A 17,329-nucleotide genomic window follows, 5' to 3' on the forward strand; every position below is an offset into this window, starting at 1 on the left:
TTATTGATCTTTGCTATCGTTTCCTTCATTTCTTTTTCATTTATTTCTGATCTGATTTTTATGATTTCTTTCCTTCTGCTAACTTTGGGATGTTTTTGTTCTTCTTTCTCTAATTGCTTTAGGTGCAAAGTTAGGTTGTTTATTTGAGATGTTTTCTGTTTCTTAAGGAGGATTGTATTGCTATAAACTTCCCTCTTAGAACTGCTTTTGCTGCATCCCATAGGTTTTGGGTCGTCGTGTCTCCATTGTCATTTGTTTCTAGGTATTTTTTAATTTCCTTTTTGATTCCTTCAGTGATCACTTCATTATTAAGTAGTGTATTGTTTAGCCTCCATGTGTTTGTATTTTTTACAGCTCTTTTCCTGTAATTGATATCTAGTCTCATAGCATTGTGGTCGGAAAAGATACTTGATACAATTTCAATTTTCTTAAATTTACCAAGGCTTGATTTGTGACTCAAGATATGATCTATCCTGGAGAATGTTCCATGAGCACTTGAGAAAAATGTGTATTCTGTTGTTTTTGGATGGAATGTCCTATAAATGTCAATTAAGTCCATCTTGTTTAATGTATCATTTAAAGCTTGTGTTTCCTTATTTATTTTCATTTTGGATGATCTGTCCATTGGTGAAAGTGGGGTGTTAAATCCCCTACTATGAGTGTGTTACTGTCGATTTCCCCTTTTATGGCTGTTAGTATTTGCCTTATGTATTGAGGTGCCTCTATGTTGGGTGCATAAATATTTACAATTGTTATATCTTCTTCTTGGATTGATCCCTTGATCATTATGTAGTGTCCTTCTTTGTCTCTTCTAGTAGTCTTTATTTTAAAGTCTATTTTGTCTGATATGAGAATTGCTACTCCAGCTTTCTTTTGGTTTCCATTTGCATGGAATATCTTTTTCTGTCCCCTTACTTTCAGTCTGTATGTGTCTCTAGGTCTGAAGTGGGTCTCTGGTAGACAGCATATATATGGGTCTTGTTTTTGTATCCATTCAGCCAATCTGTGTCTTTTGGTGGGAGCATTTAGTCCATTTACATTTAAGGTAATTATTGATATGTATGTTCCTATTCCCATTTCCTTAATTGCTTTGGGTTCGTTATTGTAGGTATATTCCTTCTGTTGTGTTTCTTGCCTAGAGAAGTTCCTTTAGCATTTGTTGTAAAGCTGGTTTGGTGGTGCTGAACTCTCTCAGCTTTTGCTTGTCTGTAAACGTTTTAATTTCTCCATCAAATCTGAGTGAGATCCTTGCTGGGTAGAGTAATCTTGGTTGCAGGTTTTTCTCCTTCATCACTTTAATTATGTCCTGCCACTCCCTTCTGGCTTGTAGAGTTTCTGCTGAGAGATCAGCTGTTAACCTGATGGGGATTCCCTTGTGTGTTATTTGTTGTGTTTCCCTTGCTGCTTTTAATATGATTTCTTTGTGTTTAAATTTTGGCAGTTTGATTAATATGTGTCTTGGCGTATTTCTCCTTGGATTTATTCTGTATGGGACTCTCTGTGCCTCCTGGACTTGATTAACTATTTCCTTTCCTATATTAGGGAAGTTTTTAACTATAATCTCTTCAAATATTTTCTCAGTCCCTTTCTTTTTCTCTTCTTCTTCTGGAACCCCTATAATTCGAATGTTGGTGCGTTTAATGTTGTCCCAGAGGTCTCTGAGACTGTCCTCTGTTCTTTTCATTCTTTTTTCTTTATTTTGCTCTGCAGCAGTTATTTCCACTATTTTATCTTTCACCTCACTTATCCGTTCTTCTGCCTCAGTTATTCTGCTATTGATCCCATCTAGAGTATTTTTCATTTCATTTATTTTGTTTTTAATTGATGCTTGATTCATCTTTAGTTCTTCTAGGTCCTTGTTAACTGTTTCTTGCATTTTGTCTATTCTATTTCCAAGATTTTGGATCTTGGAAATAGAATCTTGGATCATCTTTACTATCATTCTGAATTCTTTTTCAGGTAGACTGCCTATTACCTCTTCATTTGTTAGGTCTGGTGGGTTTTTATCTTGCTCCTTCTCCTGCTGTGTGTTTTTCTGTCTTCTCATTTTGCTTATCTTACTGTGTTTGGGGTCTCCTTTTTGCAGGCTGCAGGTTCTTAGTTCCCGTTGTTTTTGGTGTCTGTCCCCAGTGGCTAAGGTTGGTTTAGTGGGTTGTGTAGGCTTCCTGGTGGAGGGGAGTAGTGCCTGTGTTCTGGTGGATGAGGCTGGATCTTGTCTTTCTCGTGGGCAGGTCCACGTCTGGTGGTGTGTTTTGGGGTGCCTGTGGACTTATTATGATTTTAGGCAGCCTCTCTGCTAATGGGTGGGGTTGTGTTCCTGTCTTGCTAGTTGTTTGGCATAGGGTGTCCAGCACTGTAGCTTGCTGTTTGTTGAGTGAAGCTGGGTGGTGGTGTTGAGATGGAGATGTCTGGAAGATTTTCGCCATTTGATAGTATGTGGAGCTGGGAGGTCTCTTGTGTACCAGTGTCCTGAAGTTGGCTCTCCCACCTCAGAGGCACAGCACTGACTCCTGGCTCTTCAATTTGGGATGATTCGTTGTCTGTTCATGTATTCCACAGATGCAGGGTACATCAAGTTGATTGTGGAGCTTTAACCCACTGCTTCTGAGGCTGCTGGGAGAGATTTCCCTTTCTCTTCTTTGTTCTCACAGCTCCCGGGTCTCAGCTTTGGATTTGGCCCCTCCTCTGCGTGTAGGTTGCTGGAGGGCGTCTGTTCTTCGTTCAGACAGGACAGCGTTAAAGGAGCAGCCGCTTCGGGGACTCTGGCTCACTCAGGCCGTGGGGGAGGGAGGCTCACGGAGTGCGGGGCGAGCCTGCAGCGGCAGAGGCCAGCGTGATGTTGCACCAGCCCGAGGCGCGCCGTGCGTTCTCCCAGGGAAGCCGTCCCTGGGTCCCGGGACCCCGGCAGTGACGGGCTGCACAGGCTCCCCGGAAAGGGGGCGTGGACAGTGACCTGCACTCGCACACAGGCCTCTTGGCGGCGGCAGCAGCAGCCCCAGTGTCCCACGCCCGTCTCTGGGCTCCGCACTTTCAGCCGCGGTTCGCGCCCCTCTCTGGAGCTCCTTTAAGCAGCGCTCTCAATCCCATCTCCTCGCGCACCAGGAAACCAAGAGGGAAGAAAAAGTCTCTTGCCTCTTTGGCAGCTCCAGAGTTTTCCCGGATTCCCTCCCAGCTAGCTGTGGCGCATTAGCCCCCTTCAGGCTGAGTTCTCGCCACCAGCCCCAGTCCTCTTCCTGCGCTGTGACCGAAGCCCGAGCCTCAGCTTCCAGCACCGCCTGCCCCGGCGGGCGAGCAGACAAGCCTCTCGGGCTGATGAGTGCTGGTCGGCACCGATCCTCTGTGCGGGAATCTCTCCGCTTTGCCCTATCCAGGTACGTGGGGAGTTTCTTGCCTTTTGGGAGGTCTGAGGTCTTCTGCCAGCGTTCAGTAGGTGTTCTGTCTCAAGTCACTTATAATATTGATCTACACTTGCATTGGGCTCACAGTGTTAATGCATTTTCATGGACTCTATTCCAGTTTGGTCTTGAGCTACACAATATCCTGATAAGAGCGAAGATGGGACAGATACTATCCTTGTTTTATATATGAAAAAGCAAAGGTCAGAAAGTGATAAGTGGCAGAGCTAGTACTTAAACCCACACCTTCTCTTACCAAACGCAATGGACTTTCCTCTGCAACAAGAATCCATAAGCGTTTTTGAGTGCCGATCTTACGTTTAGTGGCATTGGCAAATAGCTCCCAGCTTTTGTTTTTCTCTCTGAAATCTGACACTCAGCTTCCTTGATTCTCCATGTTACTTGCTTCTAACTTGCTTTTAACCTGCTTAACTTTAGCCTGCTTCCTATTTCATTTCTGGCATTCTTCTTTCTTACCAACATTTTGATTGTTTTGTTTTGTATCCCTGTGCACTGACACCATCCTTAAGATTTTTCTATTGACATATAATTAATATATAATATTATATTAGTTTCAGGTGTACCACATAATTATTTGGTACCTGTGTATATTGTGAAATGATCATCACAGTAAGTCTAGTTAACGTCCATCCTCCCACATATTTACACCATTTTTCTTGTGCTGAGAACTTCTAAGAGCTACTTTCTTAGCAACTTTCAAATATACAATACAGTATTTTAACTGTAATCACCATGCTGTACATTAAATCATCCCCAGGACTTATTTATTTTATAACTAAAAGTTTGTACCTTTTGACCACCACACCCAGTTTGCCCGTCTCCTACTCCCTGCCTCTGGCAACCATGAATCTGTTCTCTGTATCTATGAGGGTTTTTTGTTGTTGTTTGTTTGTTTTTAGATTCTACATATGAGGTCATACAGTATTTCTCTTTCTCTATTTGACTTATTTCATTTAGCAGAATGTTCTCAAGGTCCATCCATGTCATTGCCAGTGGCAGGATTTCCTTCTTTTTTATGGCTGAATGACATTCTATTGTGTGTGTATATCTATATCTATATCACATTTTCTTTATTCATTCATCTGTTGATAGGTAGATTGTTTCCATATCTTGGCTATTGTGAATGATGTGGCTATGAAAATGGGAGTGTGAATATCTCTTCAAGATCCTGATTTCATTTCCTTTGGCTATATACCCAGAAGTGGGATAGCTGGTTCATATGGTAGTTCTATTTTTAATTTTTTGAAGAGTCTCCATGCTGTTTCCATAGTGGCTGTACCAATTTACATTTCCCACAACAGTGTACAAGGGTTCCAACACTTGAACTCACACTTCCAACACAGCCTCACCGACACTTGATGTCTCGTCTTTTTCTGTTTTCCTTGTCTTTTTGATAATAGCTATTCTAACACGTGTGAGGTGATATCTCACTGTGATTTTTATTTGCATTTCCCTGATAATTAGTGACATTGAGCATCTTTTCATGAACCAGTTGGCCATTTGCTTGTCTTCTTGGGAAAAATCTCTACTGAGTTTCTTTGCCCATTTTTAAATTGGATTGTTTGTTTTTCTTGCTATCGAGTTGGAAGAGTTTCTTACATATTTTGGAATTAACTCCTTATGAGATAGATAGTTTGTAAATATTTTCTCCCATTTTGTAAGTTGCCTTTTCATTCTGCAGATTGTTTATTTTGCTGTGCAGAGGCTTTTAAGTTTGATGTAGTCCCACTTGTTTATTTTTGCTTTTGTTGCTTGTGCTTTTGGTGTCATATCCAAAAAATCATCACCAAGACCAACATCAAGGAACTTTTCCCTGTGGTTTCTTCTAGTTTTACAGTTTCAGGTCTTATATTTAAGTTTTTAAATTCATTTTGAGTTAATTTTTGTGTGTAGTGTAAGATAGGAGTCCAATTTCATTCTTTAGCATGTGAATATTCAATTTTCCCAGGACAGTTTATTGAAGAACCTATACTTTCACCATTGAGTATTGTTGGCTTCCTTGTCAAATATTAGTTGACTATATATGCATGCTATAATTTCTGAGACCCTGATTCTGTTCCATTGGTCTCTGTGTCTGTTTTTTTTTTTTTTTTTTTTTTCTGGCGGTGCGCAGGCGTCTCACTGTTATGGCCTCTCCCATTGCGGAGCACAGGCTCCGGACGTGCAGGCTCAGCAGCCATGGCTCACGGGCCTAGCCGCTCCATGGCATGTGGGATCTTCCCAGACTGGGGCACGAACCCATGTCCCCTGCGTCGGCAGGCGGACTCTCCACCACTGCGCCACCAGGGAAGCTCTGGGCAAGGATCTTAATAGACATTTTTCCAAAGAAGATATACAGGTAGCCCAACAGGCACATGAAAAGATGTTCAACATCACTAATTATTAGGGAAATGCAAATCAAAACCAGTGAACTATTACCTCACACCTGTTAGAATGGCTATTATCCAGAAGGCAAGAAATGACAAGTATTGGAGAGGATGTGGAGAAAAGGGAACCTTCTTACACTGTTAGTGAGATTGTAAATTGGTGCAGCCACTATGGAAAACAGTATGGAGGTTCCTCAAAAAATTAAGAATAGAATTATCATGTGATCTGGGTATTCCACTTCTGGGTGTTTATCCAAAGAATATGAAAACAATAATTGGAAAAGATATATGCACTCCTATGTTCATTGCAGCATTATTTATAATTGCTGAAATATGGAAACAACCTAAGTGTGCATCCATGGATGAATGAATAAAGAAGATGTGGCGCATATATATATATATATACATACATACATAGTGGTGTATATATATATACACATATATACGTGTGTGTGTGTGTGCCTTATACATATACGTGCACACACACAATGGACTACTACTCATCCATAAAAAGAATGAAATCTTGTCACTTGTGACAACATGGATGGACTTCGAGGTTATTATTCTAAGTGAAATAAGTCAGAAGGAAAAAGGCAAATGTCATATAATTTCACTCATATGTGGAATTTAAAATGAAACAAAACCAAAAGAAATAAATAAACAAATCAAAACCAAAAGAAACTCATAGATACAGAGAACAGATTGTTGGTTACCAGAGGAGAAGGGGGGCTTGGGGGGTGAGGAAAAGGGGTGAAGGGGGTCAGTTTTATGGTGATGGACGGTAGACTTTGAGGGTGGTAACTTTGTAGTTGAATGAGAGTGTTGTACACCTGAAACTTACATAATAAAAAGTAGAATGATAAATACTGTTCTTATATGTGGAATCTAAAAAGCAGAACTTATAGAAACATAAAATAGAATTGTGGTTGCAAGGGCTGGGGCAGGAGAAGAGGAATGAGGAGATGTTTGTCAATGGGTGTAAACCTTCATTTATAAGATAAATTCTGGGGCTCTAAGGTACAGCATGGTGACTATAATTAACAATACTATATTATATACTTGAAAGTTGTTAAAAGAGTAGATCTTAAATGTTATCACCACACAAAAACAATGGTAATTATATGAGGGGATTGGGGTGTTAACTAACCTTATCGTGGTAATCATTTCACAGTATATATGTTTACCATATCATTACACAGCATACCTTAAGCTTATATATGTTATATGTCAATAATATCTCAGTGAAGCTGGAAAACAAACAAAAAACCCAAACCTACCTTTTAGTTCTGCTTTATAGTTATAGATTCTGTCAGTAATTCCTTCTCAAGTGTTCTGCAGAACTTCATAATCCATAGCTAGTCAGCAAGCGGGGAATATGAAAATCTTACATTCTACTTTTTTTCAGGCTGTTCTACTTTTTCTTGGTACATACATATGTGTTTATTTTTCTTGATATATACATATACATACACATACATATATTCTATAGTCTGTATTTCTCTATTCTCTATTCTAATTACATATTGAGTTGAATACAATTTCTTGAGATGGGGGAAGTATATATAGTAAGTCACAGAGAGGGTCAATATCCCTTTTTCACTTTAGTACATCTTAAAGTATATAACCAGCTTGTATGGAATTGTTATATTTGGAATTTGGGCCTATATTCACTATAAAGAAAAATATTTCTGTAACAAATTATTATTTACTAGGAAAGTTAAATGCAGTTAATTTAGTGACAGTAGCTCAAAAGGCAAGGAATGCTGTATCAAAGGATTGGAACTGCTCTCTCTTTTATTAGTAATGAGTGTTGTTAGAGTTTCAAGTTACTAATGCATAATTCTTGTAAATTATTTATTAATGTATTATATTAATATTATTATTAAAAATTAAGTTGGTTCTCTAATGATTAGATAAAATGAATATTAGGCTGAAATTCTGTTATTTAAGCCTGTAAGTATTGAATTGAAAATAATTGAATACTATGTATAGAAATTCAATATTGTTAAGGTGCTTTTGAAAATAGACTTACAAATTGATTTTATTTATTTATTTATTTATTTTTGGCTGCATTGGATCGTCATTGCTGTGCGCGGGCTTTCTCTACTTGCAGTGAGCAGGGGCTACTCTTCGTTGTGGCGCACAGGCTTCTTATTGCAGTGGCTTCTCCTGTTGTGGAGCATGGGCGCTAGGCACACAGGCTTCAGTAGTTGTGGCACATGGGCTCAGTAGTTGTGGTTCGCGGGCTCTAGAGCACAGGTTCAGTAGTTGTGGTGCACGGGCTTAGCTGCTCTGCAGCATGTGGGATCTTCCCGGACCAGGGATCGAACCCATGTCCCCTGCATTGGCAGGCGGATTCTTAACCACTGTGCCACCAGGGAAGTCCCACAAATTGATTTTATAAGGTAAGGCATTTTAATAATTTTTGCCCATTCTACCACTTGTTTTTGCATTAAAATAAAAGTAGAGAATGCACTTTATTTGGATATGTAAAGAGCATTCATTTTTAATTAAGAATATATAAAATCACAATTAATTCATATCTACTTTATGGTGTTACTTTTATGTAGCTAATGCAATGTCATGTGACCAAATTATTGCACTTTGCTTTAACTAACCCACTGTTAACTTATAAGCTCACTTTTGAAAAACATCAAGAATAGATGATTTAAAATTTTTCAATAGTGACCAAATTACATTAATAGCAATTGTAACCGAATTAATTTTAAATGTACAGCAACTAAATTGATTTTATATTTTTTTCTGTTTCTTTGTCTCCTTATAAATAAGAGAGTAAAATCTGCAGTTGAGTTGAAGAAGGAGACCATAACTCCATTAGAGATTAAGGATGACATGCAAAGCAATATGAAAGAGGTGATGTTTCAAAAAACAAAGGAGTTGGAGCACTGGATGGCTGAGCAAAATGAAACTGAGGAACCCGTCTCCGTGAAAGAAAATATAGATACTATCTTAGACAACATGCAGGGCAGATACAGTTCGAGAGACCTGTCTCTCTCTCTCATTGAATCATCTAGACAAGCTGGCATTACTTACGTTGCTTATCCCAAGAAAAAGAAGATGAAACTGAAGAAAGGATTAAGACTCAGTAAACTTACACTTGTGTATGATGAGTTATCCAAGCCTCCAAAAATTCTTAAAAGGTCTTGTTTAATCAACAATTGTTATAGTTTAAGAAATGTATTATGGTTTGGGCCTTACTTTTATAATTCACTCATTGAAGCATCCTTTTGTGTGTCTATTTCCTGGGCCCATCTCTGGTACCAATTAATTTATCAGTCAGGGTCCCAGGAGTAAACAGCACTCTCAATTTAGAATAATTCTAGGAAGGTATAACAAGGGCAATTTACAAAGATGTCAGGGCATAGGGAAACCACAAATGATAGAGTAGTATCCTGGGACTAGAAATAATAGAGCCAATCTCTACCCCTGAGTATGAGAGGACAAAAAGAGGGAGTGATTACTAGAACCTGGAAGAAAGAAATTGTATGGAAAGGATTTCCTTGAAATAAGTAGTGAACTTTGGTCAAAGATCATGGCCAGTGTGAGGCAACCCTTCAGGAGGGGACCAGAGGAATAAATACTTTGACTTCACTCTTTCCCTTTTCAGGGCTCCTAATTGGACATATTTGATTAGAAGACAGCAAGGGATCCTATGTCTGTAGTCTGTACAGACTAGTACTCCAGGGCAAAGAGCAAGGCAGAGAAGGATAGAGATAAATGTGCAGGTGGAAACAAAACCTATTTGGCACAGATGGTCTTTCTAAGGTGGCATTTGACCAGAAATAGTAATTGAGAAGGAGTCAGCCACTCAGAAGGACTGGAAAATGCAATACCCTTGAGGCTTGCTCTGTGCCTGGAACAGTGGGAGGCGAGAAAGTAGTGTTATTAGAGATATTTGCTGGGGTCTTATCATGTAGAGTCTTGTAGACTATGGTGAAAAGTTTGATTTGTATTCTAGGTACTAGAGAAAACTCTTGCAGGGAATGACATGATCGGATTTACATTTGTTTAAAAAAAAAAACATGCTAGCTGCCATGTGGAGAACGGATGAGACCAAGAGGAGAAGCAGGGAACTAAGAAGTTATTGTACTCTAGACAGAAGAGGTGATGGTGGCTTGCACTAGAGTGTAGAGAAGAGTGGGTAGTGTCACAAAGTAAGGAAAGGGAAGGGTACTGATTTTTCTCACTCTTATTCTCCTACTTTTAGCACGGGTCTTTCTCATAGTACACACTTGGTAAATATTAATGAAATGATGGGGTGTGATTTTTTTTTCTTCCCATAGAATGTGTTTATTCTATCTTGTGTAGCTAGTATAGCACCGGCATGCATAAATGCTACTGAATGAAAACTGTGTGGGAAATGGAGAGTTTGAGGAGGATAATCCTGGAAGAAACATACCATTTGAAAGCTTATTACATGTCATCTAATTTGATTGCCTACTAAGTTTGGGATGAAGTCTAGGATGTTTTTCTGTTAGCCTGTTGTGGAGGCAAATCTTTCCTTCTTCAAGTTCATGTCCTTGCGAACCATTTAGATGTCGTTTCCTTTCTCACATCAAGTTTTAACTCCTCAATTCTCCATTGTATTTCCTCCGGTTGGTGGTAAGGGTGTAAATTAAGCCTGAAGGGAGCACTGTCTCTTTATTTCAGTTCTCTACAAAGGCTGCATCTTTAATAACAGTCTTCTGCTCTCATAAACTCACAGAGATTCTTCATATGATCTCAATGAATGAACAGGAGGACTTGGTTTGCATAAAAGTACCATGTAATTTTATTTTGATAACAGAGAAATAGTAATTTTTTTCTGTGGCTGAGTTGATTTATTCATTATAAAAATTATATTTCTGTAATTTAAAAATCACTCTTTTGAATACTAGATCAGAGTCTCATGGAATCCTTCCTGGACAGAAGAAATTTTTGCTCAAAGTTCCACTATATGAACGTCTATTACGGTGTCCCAGTCTACCTTTGTGTTTAAATTTTGACAAATTTGCCCAAAGTAAAGGAAGAATTCCAGAAAATAGTGGTCCTCAAACATGGGCTCTTGGCATGTTCTCTAAGCCTAAACAAAAGACAGCTCCAAGAGAGAAAGTTGTTAAAATATCTGTTCATGAAGACTCGTCTGAAAGAGTGAAAAAAACACCAAAAATAGAATTGAGTGATTCTTTGGAGTCTGGTCTTCCTCCAGCGGTCATTAGACATTATGAATCCGAAGTGGAGATCTTGACTGAAGAAATAAATAGTAAGAAGGAATATCCTGCATTTTTATATTGTAGGCGTGGAGCTCTTTATAGGAAACTGGGAAAGTTCCAGAGTGCCATGAATGATCTACAGGAAGTAAGTTTTTATTTAATCAAAATAATAATATTAACAATTTATCCTTGCTTATAACTATATATTAACTTTTACTAGAATTTTGAACAATGAATATTTGTATTATACATATGGGATTGTGAAATTATGATTATTGGCATTTTCAAATAATTAACATTAAAAACATTTGATTTTGTCTGTCAGATTGGGAAGCATCATTTTATACTATACACATACAAAGCCATTGGGATCAATAATGTTTGAAAATTTATTTGATGGGATATCTTCCCTTAAATCAATTTAAATTGAATTTATACATTTATTTTCTAGGCTATACTCTTGGAGCCATTGTTTCTCAATGCCTATTGGCACCGACATTTCATTTATCTTTTCCAAGGCAGAATTAATGAAGCTTTGGATGACTTGAATTATATAAATAAATATAATAAAAATAATGCAGGTGGGTTGTCTGTGCAGTTATATTACTTAGATCTTTACCTAAGCTTTGGTCATTTAGTGGTATAAAGATACATAATTCAAGACATATACATCTCCACAAATGGTTGTGACTTCCCAAGTTAAATTTACTCTCGATATCATATATTTAGGACTGTTTGTGATCCTATTGTTTTAAAAATACTTATCATGGTTTGAAATGTTAATGTCCTTGGTATACATTACAATAAATTAGTTCCTTACTGCTCATCCCGTAAGAAGAATATGAACTTACAATTTTTAGTTATAGAAATGATTTACAAATTTAGTCTGAATTAGAGTTGTAGCGTTCTTAAGACTTCACATTTACATTTGTATTTACGTACCATTCTCTAACCAACTTGAATGACCAGACATGGAACTTTTGGGGAATGAGAAAATGTCATATTCATCTTTGTATCTCCAGCACCCACAACATACCCCTAGAATATAACATGAGCTTAATAAATGTTTTTTTAAATCTATGCTGATCTCTGCTAAAAGTCCATAAGATTTTGTACCATCAAAATATAACTTTTTACTATGAATATTAAAGGATTATGAAACATTTCAGATATACAAAAAAGAAAAGTTAATTTTTGTTATTTCATATTGAAATTGAAAACACTTTTAACCATAAGCATTTATCCAGGCTTTGAGAACAAATTTTGCATTGTTGAAATAAAAAACAAATCTTAAGTTAAATGGCAAAGAAAGTATAATAGAGATACATTATTCTAAGACTACATTTTTGGAGGGTGAAGGATTCATCTTTAAAAATTTAGGACTGTAACACTAAATTTTACCTTTTTAATTTTCTTTAGAGGCATATTTTTCAAGGGCAGAAATTTTCAGAGGAAAAAAAGACAGTACTTTGGCAATTCTAAATTATACTCAAGCAATTAAGTGCAAGCCCATGGATGCTGATATGTATTTCAGGAGGGGTGAGATGTACGAAATAGAAAACAAAGTACTGGCCATTGATGACTTTTCTAAAGTAAGCTGTATCACATATAATTCTGCCATTTATATATTTTAGAGCATGATATTCTCATCCTAATATTAGAGCAATTTGTTGAAATTCTTTCATATGTTATATAATCAAAATTATTTTATTTTATTTTATTATTATTTTTTATTTATTTATTTTTTTGCGGTATGCGGGCCTCTCACTGTTGTGGCCTCTCCCGCTGTGGAGCACAGGCTCTGGACATGCAGGCCCAGCGGCAATGGCTCACGGGCCCAGCCACTCCGCGGCATGTGGGATCCTCCCAGACCAGGGCACGAACCCGTGTCCCCTGAATCAGCAGGCGGACTCTCAACCACTGCGCCACCAGGGAAGCCCTAAAATTAGTTTATTTTAGATTAGGCCCTAGAACATTCGTTACTGGGATTGATATTAACAGTATGTCAATGATTTTTTTGAATGGATGGATTTACATCAGAGTCAGGTGTGGGAGCATTGAGGCAAGAGGCAACTTTGAGGGGGACTTGACTTTTCCAGCTCTCTTCTCTTGGACTATGAAGCAGTGAATAAAGAAACCTTTGAAGATTGCTTCTTTCTTTCAAACAATGGAGAAAATCATTTTCTGCTTCTTAACTCTTGAGACGTAGCTGATTCTCTTCTGCAGCAAACCTCTCTGCTTTAAAAGAAAGCTATGCTCACTGGCTCATTCATTCATTCATTCATTTACTCACAAATATTTATTGGCTAAGGCACTGTGTAGTGTAATGTAGTGGATAAATCTTGGTGAATGAAACAGACATGTTTCATGCTTACATGGAGCCTATAATTTAAAGGACAGATATTAAATAAATATATATACTAATATATAATTACAAATTGTGATGAATGCTATGATGGAAATAAAGATTATGGGAGGCAATTTATGTTTGGTTGGGGGATATCAGAGAATTCCCTTGAGGAAGTGAATTTTAGCTGAACTGTATTTTGAGGCTGGAGTCAGGCAGATATTCCACTGATTGTGGCAGAATTGTAACCATGAACTCCTGACTTTAAATTCTTAGTTCTTAGTACAATTGAGAACTTAGATGTTTTTGAAATAATTTAGCTTTTCATGTTCCCAACTGCCCTGTTTCTTAATCTATGATGGTTAGCCACATACTTGACTTTCTTTTGCTTCAAGAGAATATTATAAGTTTTGGTAACTTCTTGTCTAGAAGTGACCACAAATCTCTTTTGAAGATATTAAAATTATTAAAATATCTTTTCTGATCATTTCCTTTATCTAGCACCAATAGTTTAAAGATTGACTAATGCAGCAACTTGAGGTCAAACAAATTTCAGAATCTTTAGAGTTTTTTTTCCCTGTTTTAAAAATACTTCATAATCTTTGTGCTTCATTTTTCTCCCCACTATCAATAGGCAAGGAACTTTACAACTGAGTTTACAATGATTTAGTCTCATTACTCTATTGCCTTGTATGTCAATGTGAAATGAATGACCCATGCCAAGGCCGATTCATTTCTTTTCACCGTTTTAGGGGCTAAATTAATCCATATTTAATTTCATTGAATCAGCCTTGATGTGATCTAATATATATTGTCTTTAATTGGAATAAAATGCCATGATAGATCCAATATAACCCTACTGTAGCTGAACAATTACTTATGAGGTTTTATTAATAAAAATTTTAGTGGGCAGAAACCTTGGCTTCTTGTATGTGCTGGTTTTGGTTTTTGTTTTTTTTAATAAAACCTCCCCTTTCTAGAATTTGATGACAAATGGACTTCATAAAGGCATGGTCTTCAAATGCAAATCTGAAAGTTCTGGCATCTTAGTTTGTTTTTATGTAATCTGAAGTTAAAAACATGGTTTTAATCCATTTAATTTGCTATGGGATTATATACTTTTCTTGTTTTTTTTTTCATTATGTGATATGTTTTTGTGCCTCCCTTCCATACCCCCGTGTAGTGTATCTTTTATGATCCCAGAAGAACGGAGGCATTATTTAAACGTGGGATGTTCTACTATGAAAATGAAAACTGGATTGCAGCTGAAGAGGATTTTACAGCCTTGTTAAATATAGATCCCCAAAATTCTCAAGCAAGGTGAGAATTATTTTAGATATGGTTTTTGAATGTTTTTTTTTTTTTGAAATACATTCTCAGGAAAGAAAATTTCTTGAAATACATCAGACAGCCCTTTAAAAGTAGTGAATCGATTTTTAGTGCTACTAGTGAAGGAAAATCTTTACCTATACCCTAAGAGTAGTGGGTAGTTTAACTTAAATGGCATGAAATGATAATTTAGAATTGTTTCATTTGCATTTCCTGAATACTAGTTACATTATCAATTTTTGAAGTATTGACCTATATTTTATTTCTTTGGATTTCTTTTCATATACTTTGTATTCATTCAGTACAGAGAACTGTTCATATAGATTTCTGTGCTATCTTATTGTAACTGGGATATTAAACTTTGCTCTTCCAACCTTATTGTGCATAATACAGTTTCCATTTTGTTGCTTTTCTTTTCATCTAAGTTTTGTTTTGAAGAGGCTTAAAATGTGTATGTAGCCATACCTATTCATCTCTTCACTCACAGTTTTTGTTTAACATTAACACTTTTATAGAAAAATACAGCAAGCATCCAAAAAAAGTATACAAAGTACAAACGTACAGTTTAATGACTTATCACAATGTAAATGCTCATGTAACCATTATCAGGTCAAGAAACAACATTTCTAGCACCCCGTTGTGCCTTTGCCTTCCTGAGAAGGTAACCACTGTCCTGACTTGTATTTCTTTATAGTTTCAACACATAAGTATGTGTCCCTAAACATTCTTGGTTTATTTTGCCTCTTTTTTTTTGAACTTTATATAAAGAGAATCATTAGGTAGTTTTCTTTCAATTCTAACTTATTTCATTGAATATTATGTACTATTGCATGTGGCTGTAGTTTGCTCCTTTTAATTTTTGTATAGTATTCAGTTACATGAATATATTACAGTTTACTTATCCATCCTACTGTTGATGGACAGTTGAGTGTTTCTAATTTTTGATGATCACAAATACTGTTTCCTTCAACTTTCTTGTACGTGACACACATGTACTCATTTCCTTTGGATACACAAGTAGGGGTAGAACATCTGGTACATAGGGTATGCAGTTGTTCAGCTGTAGGGCCAAACTAATTTTACAAACTGGTTGTACTACCAGCAGTATATGCAGGCTCCACACCAGTACTGGGTACTATTATAACTTTCAAATTTTAGCCATCCTAGTGGGTGTGTAGTATTATCTCATTTAGTTTGAATTTTCATTTTCTTCATTACCAACATGATTATTCATTTTCAAAATTTTCTTAACCATTTGGATTTTCTTTTTTGTCGTTCGTGACTTTTGGGTTTTTGGTCTTTTTTCTTATTCATTTGTATGAACTATTACATATTCTTGATATGGGCCCTTTGTTGGTTATATTTACAGCACATTTTTTTCCTCCTCCAGATTGTCACTGCACTCCTTAAATAATTGTCTTTTGGTAAACAAAGTTTTAAAATGAAACATAGTCTGATTTAGTAACCTTTTTATTTAAGGTTAGTGCTTTTTGTATACTATAAGTTTTTCCTATTTTTGTGTCATGTAGATATTCTCCTGTCTGATCTTCCAGAAGGTTTATTGTTTCGCTTTTAAAGTTAGATTTACAGTGCACCTAGAATCAATTTTTGTATATGATGTGAAGTAGGGAAACAAATTTCACTTTTTATACGTGCATGCTCAATTTTCCAAGCAACATTTAATAAAAACCCTGTGCCTTTACCATTGCTTTGCAGTGTTAGCTTTGTAGGAAATGAAGATCCATGTATGGGTGGATCTATTTCTCAGTCTCTTTTTCTATTTTGCGGGTTTTAAAAAAATCTATCTTTGCACCAATATTATGCTGCCTTAAATACTATAGTTTCATAATAAGTCTTGAAATCCTGTAGAACAGTTCTTTTGATCTGTCAAAATTGTCAGAGCATTCCTTGGCTTTTTTGCATTTCCAAACACATTAAGTTGGGTTAAACTATATGAAAATTGACTTCTTTATAGATCAAAATAGTAAAATTTCAAAATTTCATACAGTTTAACCTAACAGAATCAGCAGGTCAACTTCTGTGGCAATTCCTTTGTATTTTGATTGGGGTTGCAATGAATTTATAGAGCAGTAGGGGGAAATTGACATCCTAACAATTTTGAGTCTTTTCATATATGCATACGGTACATTCTGTTTCTTTAGGTCTTCATTCCTTTTGGTCAGTAATGTTTCATAGTTTGTGTAAAGAAGTCTCTTTCATATCTTTTTCTTTTTTTATTAATTAATTAATTAATTGTCTTAAGAAACATCTTTATTGGAGTATAATTGCTTTACAATGAATGGTGTGTTAGTTTCTGCTTTATAACAAAGTGAATCAGCTATACATATAAATATATCCCCATATCTCCTCCCTCTTGCGTCTCCCTCCCTCTCACCCTCCCTACCCCACCCCTCTAGGTGGTCACAAAGCACTGAGCTGATCTCCCTGTGCTATGTGGCTGCTACCCACTAGCTATTTTACATTTGGTAGTGTATATATGTCCATGCTGCTCTCTCACTTTGTCCCAGCTTCCCCTTCCCTATGTCCTCAAGTCCATTCTCTAGTAGGCCTGCGTCTTTATTCCCGTCCTGCCCCTAGGTTCTTCATAACCTTTTTTTTTTTTTTTTAGATTCCATATATATGTGTTAGCGTACGGTA

At 36.7% G+C, this 17,329-nt stretch overlaps 2 protein-coding genes across 2 annotated transcripts in view; both read left to right on the forward strand.

Moving 5' to 3' along the window:
* LOC309802905 (uncharacterized protein) overlaps nt 1-12,477 on the forward strand; it is a gene marked incomplete at its 3' end in the record, with an annotated part of 179,809 nt that extends 167,332 nt beyond the window's left edge. Inside the window, exons 10-12 of the mRNA XM_082618776.1 lie at nt 8,573-8,943; nt 10,681-11,140; nt 12,415-12,477. Of these exons, the coding sequence (XP_082474902.1) occupies nt 8,573-8,943; nt 10,681-11,140; nt 12,415-12,477 (894 nt within the window). The remainder of the gene's footprint in view (nt 1-8,572; nt 8,944-10,680; nt 11,141-12,414) is intronic.
* A 46-nt stretch (nt 12,478-12,523) lies between these two features.
* Nucleotides 12,524-17,329, forward strand: part of LOC309802012 (tetratricopeptide repeat protein 6-like) — a 65,651-nt gene continuing 60,845 nt past the window's right edge. Inside the window, exons 1-2 of the mRNA XM_082617170.1 lie at nt 12,524-12,587; nt 14,526-14,662. Of these exons, the coding sequence (XP_082473296.1) occupies nt 12,540-12,587; nt 14,526-14,662 (185 nt within the window). The 5' untranslated portion in view covers nt 12,524-12,539. The remainder of the gene's footprint in view (nt 12,588-14,525; nt 14,663-17,329) is intronic.

This window comes from Mesoplodon mirus (assembly GCF_964341445.2).
Source record: "Mesoplodon mirus genome assembly, chromosome: 4".
NCBI classification, from domain to species: domain Eukaryota; kingdom Metazoa; phylum Chordata; class Mammalia; order Artiodactyla; family Ziphiidae; genus Mesoplodon; species Mesoplodon mirus.